We start from the raw sequence: 4776 nt of genomic DNA, 5'->3' as shown, positions 1-4776 counted from the left end.
TTTTCATGACTCAAGAACAGTAAAACAGTTCTCTCTCTCTCTCACTTACACACACATACGCACATACTTTATATAGTAATGATATTAGTGTGGAATTATATCTCTAATCCAATGGCACCTAAAATCTGAACCAAACTGGATAAACTCTGCAATTGAATGGGATGAATGAATAGTAAGAATTCTTACTCTAGAATGACTAGAACCAGTTGTCATTAATTAGAAAGGGCTTTTAGAGCAAGATCGGTCTTCATTATCTGGCATCATTTGGAATACATTTGGCAGAGAAGCAAGAGGCTATTAAAAAAGCAGAGAGAATGTTGGGAAAAATTTTTTTTTAATTTGCTTTTAGCAAAGAGCAGTAGAAAGGCTTTTTCTGCCACAGGTTAGAGGGGAGAATTGGGCTTAATGAATCGCCATGATACTCTGGAGAATATTATCTCATTGAATCTATTTCCCTTTATTTTACTTCTAATACAAGCACAAGAGATTCAGAATCACTGCTTGACGTTTAAGGTTGTATCTTATCAAAGGCAAGCTTTTCAGCAATAACTATTTAATTCATACCCTCAAATACCTCTTCCTGGATATATCTAAATAGTTGCCTTTTCCAGATAATTTTCCTAATTCTCTACTTCACTTTCCATATTTAGAAATAGCCTGAGTTTCCCTGAAGTAATTTTTAAAAAGCCACCACCAACACATGATATTAAAAGCCTATTTTCTGTAGTTATTATAATTAGAACTCACAATTATTGGGAAAATTGAATTATTCTTCCCATTAAAATTATGCTGGTTTTTGAGATGACAAGATATCAGATTGCCAGAGGAGCTTTGGGGAAACATCAGTGAGATGTATTATTAAGCTTTCACTTAAGAGTGTACTCTCCTGTAGTTATTATCTTTACATTAATTTAAATAGGAATACTTTTTATGTAAATAAGGTATAAGCCAGTCCTTTGAGTCAGCAATACATGCCAGCAGTTAGAAAATATAGGAAGATTTGCGGATAATGCATTTCATATTAACCCATTGTGGTTCTGTTCTATACCCAGGAACTCACTTTTCTCTTTTTTGGAAGTGTACTAAGTTGGATTATTTCAAAAATCTCTGTTAAATCCATATGCAGATTGACTTTTTGTATTACATTGTTTTTCATCTAATCTTTGAGGTGGTTTTCACCATTGCTAGCACCATTTTACTTTGTAATGCTTTTTACTTTCAGTTTCTACCATAAGAGACAAGTTTAGGGAGATTTTCAAGTTTCATCATCAAGGAAGAGGCCCAACCAAAATGTTTACCAAAACATGTGACCGTAATCTTGTCACTGTGATAGAAAATATTTTGGGGATGAATTACTAATGAATTTAGTACTTACGGTACTACTTTTTTAATACGAAAACAATTTCCTCATCCTCCCTCACACAACAATATCTTGCAAAAACATTTATTTCGAATGCAAATTTTCTTCATGAAGGAAATTTTCTAGGCCAAATCTGATTAACAGGTTATCCCAGTCAGACGCATACCGTGGCATGTCTTAAACGCTCAGCTTAGCACTATGTAAGTAAGGCCAATTCCTCATCTGTAAGATAAATAGGTTAGATTAAATGGCCCCTGAAGGGTCCTTCCAGCTGTAGATTTGTGAGGTTGGCTAATGATCTGTCTTTAACATTCTTTCTACCTCTATATAAGCTGGCAATATGGAAAATTAGGGTATATTTGGTGACCAAAAATACAATAAGTTGGACCAGATCTTTTAACGTTGTTGTTGTTAAGTCATTTTCAGTTGTATCCAACTCTTTATGACCCCTTTTGAGGTTTTCTTGGCAAAGATACTAGAGTGGTTTGCCATTTCCTTCTCCAGTTCATTTTACAGGTGAGGAAACTGAGGCAAACAAGTAACCAGATTTGAACTCAGGCCTTCCTGACTCCAGGCACAGCACTCTATCTGCTTTGCCAGGCTACAGTTCTAATTGATCTCTTGCCCCAAGACAGATACCCAGTTGCCAGGTGTCTAATCTCCATGAAAATCAAAGAATCCATTGTCAACCAACTTTGAAAAATGAAACCTTCTACCCAGACAACTAGGTGGCACAGTGGATAGAGTGTTGGACTTGGAGTTAAGAAGACCTCAGTTCAAATCTAACCTCAGGCATTTACTAGCTATGTGATTTTGGGCGAGTCACCTAACTTCTGTCTGCCACGGTTTCCTCATCTGCAAAATATGAGTAATAATAGCACTTGCCTCCAAAGGTTATTGTGAGGATAAAGAAAGATAATTTTTGTAAAAAAAAAAATAAACATTTGTCAACCTTAAAAAGTGCCTCATAAATGCTAGATATTATTAAGCAACATTCTCCATCTTTATCTCCTTTGTCTTCAGTGACAGTCTTTTAAATATATGTATATGCATATATGTATATAGGATATGTACGTATGTATACAGATATTATACACACATTTATTTTAGGAAATCATAATTATAGGTCATGATAGGAAACATAATTATAGTGGGCAGCTAGGTGGCGCATAGATAGATCCCTGGGCCTGGAGTCAAGAAGATTCTGAGTTCAAATCCAGCCTCAGACATTCACTAGCTGTGTGACCCTGGGCCAATCCTTTAAACCCTATTTGCTTCAGGTCCTCATCTGTAAAATGGGTAGATACTGTAGAAGGAAATGGCAAACCACTCCAGTATCTTTGCCAAGAAAACCTGATAGACAAGTCCGTGGGATCGTAAAGAGTTGAACATGACTGGACAACAGCAGCAATTATAAGTCACCTCAAAAGAAAAATCTAGCACTCTAAAAGAAAACCCGGTGCTTGGCACCAAGTTTAAATGTGTTGGGTAATCTGTGGAACAACCTTGCTTACAAAGAGAGAAACTCCAGTAGTCCAGTTAGCCAAATAGGCAGCTCAGCTTCTCTGTCCTCAGTGAAGAAGGACATTCTCAGGCACAAGAAAGATCAATGTGTCTGGCATCACCAGCTTTCAACGATTTCAATTAGAAGAAGTGATATGAAATGTGATTTAATTTCAGGGGAGGAAAATTGCCACATAGGAATGAGCCCAGATACCAGCTTTGAATGACTAATGGGAGACTCAGTGACATTTTTTTTTCTGGTTTGTTTTCTTTACAGGAAGAAGTCATTCTTGTTTTCAGCTCTGTATGCTGCCTTTATATTTGGTGGTCGGCACCTAATGAACAAACGGGCAAAGTTTGAGCTGAGGAAGCCGCTTGTGCTCTGGTCTCTGAGCCTTGCAGTCTTCAGGTAAGTGTCCTTTATTTCACTGCCCATATGCAGCCAGGGCACAATGAGGTGACATCTGGAAGCTTTGTTTTTATTGGTAGAGAGTTTTTTTTTCCCTTATTTGACATTTTGATTATAAATTTGATGCCTCAGTGATATAAACCATTATTTAAGAAAGTTCACTTAGCAATTTAGTCACGGGATAATCAGTCTGCTTGGGTAGGGAATGAAGAAAAAGGGGTTGGTCTGGACAGGCAGTCAGGTGCAGTAGTGGACAGAACTCGGGATCTGAGTCAGCAATATCTGAATTTAAATCTTGCCTCAGCCACTCGCTAGCCATATGAACCTGGTGGGCAAGTCGCTTGATCGCTCTCAGCCTCAGTTTCTCCATCTGTAAAATGAGGAAAATAATAGTGCCTATGTCCCAGGGTTGTTGGGAAGATCAAATTTAAAGTTCTTTGCAAACCTTAAAGCATGAAGTAAATGAGTTAGCTATTATTTTTACTGAACAGATTGCTCCTTCAGTGATTCCTAAAGGATAGTAGGGTAGTAGGGTATAAAAGAGGTAACACTTTTTGCAGTAGACCACTTATTTCCTTTGCTTAGAGATAAAGAGCAGAATAGAAATTTAATCAAGTGAGTATTTTAAAGTCACAGGACCAGGCTAGGCTTCAGTTGTACTAGGGTGTTCCTTGTGATTGTGACTCTTGGTTCAGCGAGGAGACTGACAGAAGAGTCTTGACAATCTTAAGCATCCAATTCTATCAGTAGACCCTGAGATTCCCAGAGCCAGAGGATACCTTAGCCCCTGCCACAGAAACACCCTCTGGGTGATTCTGATGTTCAGATGTAACCACCTGTTACCTGGCAAAGAGGCAAAGCCAGAGTCTCCAAACCAGCTTCCATCTCTGTCCATGCCACTTGTCACTTAACAGACAAACATATTCCCGGAGCCAGAAAATGCCCTTCTAGCTTTGGAATACTAGGCTTAGGCAGGCCCCAGACCATCGGCGGATGGCTGGTGCTGGAGCAGGTGGTCCGTTTGTCCAGCGAACAGCAGTGACTCCCGTTGGGTCCGCACTTTGTCGGCTAACTTGACAATTGGCACATAGATTTCTTTCTCTCTCCACTCACTAATTTACTTCCACCCTAATCAAATCAATCAGTCAATATTTATTACAAACCTACCTTGTGCCTGACACTGTACTGAATTATAGTAAGGTTAGTAATCTAGGTTGGAACCAGATGCTAAAGAGCCTGTAAAGCTAAACAGGTTTAGATTTTCTCCTAGGGCTAATAGGGGGTCGCTGGTGCTTACTGAGAAAAGGAGTGGTGCGGTCAACATTCACTTAAGGAGAATTACTTTTGCAGGAGGGTAAGCTGAGGTGGGAAGAGAGTTGAGGCAGGGAGACCAGTTGGGAGGCCTTTGTAAGTATCGAGGTGATAGGCAATGAGGGTCTGAACTAGAGTGGCAGAGTGAAGGGCTTTATGTAAGAGATATTGCATAGATAGAAACAGCCAGGTT

General features: G+C 39.0%; 1 protein-coding gene across 1 annotated transcript in view; it reads left to right on the top strand.

Annotated features, from left to right (window-relative positions):
• ELOVL6 (ELOVL fatty acid elongase 6) overlaps nt 1-4776 on the top strand; it is a 153714-nt gene that overhangs the window by 87187 nt on the left and 61751 nt on the right. The window contains exon 2 of the mRNA XM_027837303.1: nt 3141-3272. Within this exon, the coding sequence (XP_027693104.1) occupies nt 3141-3272 (132 nt within the window). The remainder of the gene's footprint in view (nt 1-3140; nt 3273-4776) is intronic.

This window comes from Vombatus ursinus, unplaced genomic scaffold (genome assembly GCF_900497805.2).
Source record: "Vombatus ursinus unplaced genomic scaffold, bare-nosed wombat genome assembly UNPS02014821.1, whole genome shotgun sequence".
Lineage (NCBI taxonomy): Eukaryota > Metazoa > Chordata > Mammalia > Diprotodontia > Vombatidae > Vombatus > Vombatus ursinus.
Note: the sequence above shows the minus strand (reverse complement) of the source record. Positions and strands in the feature narration are given on the sequence as shown.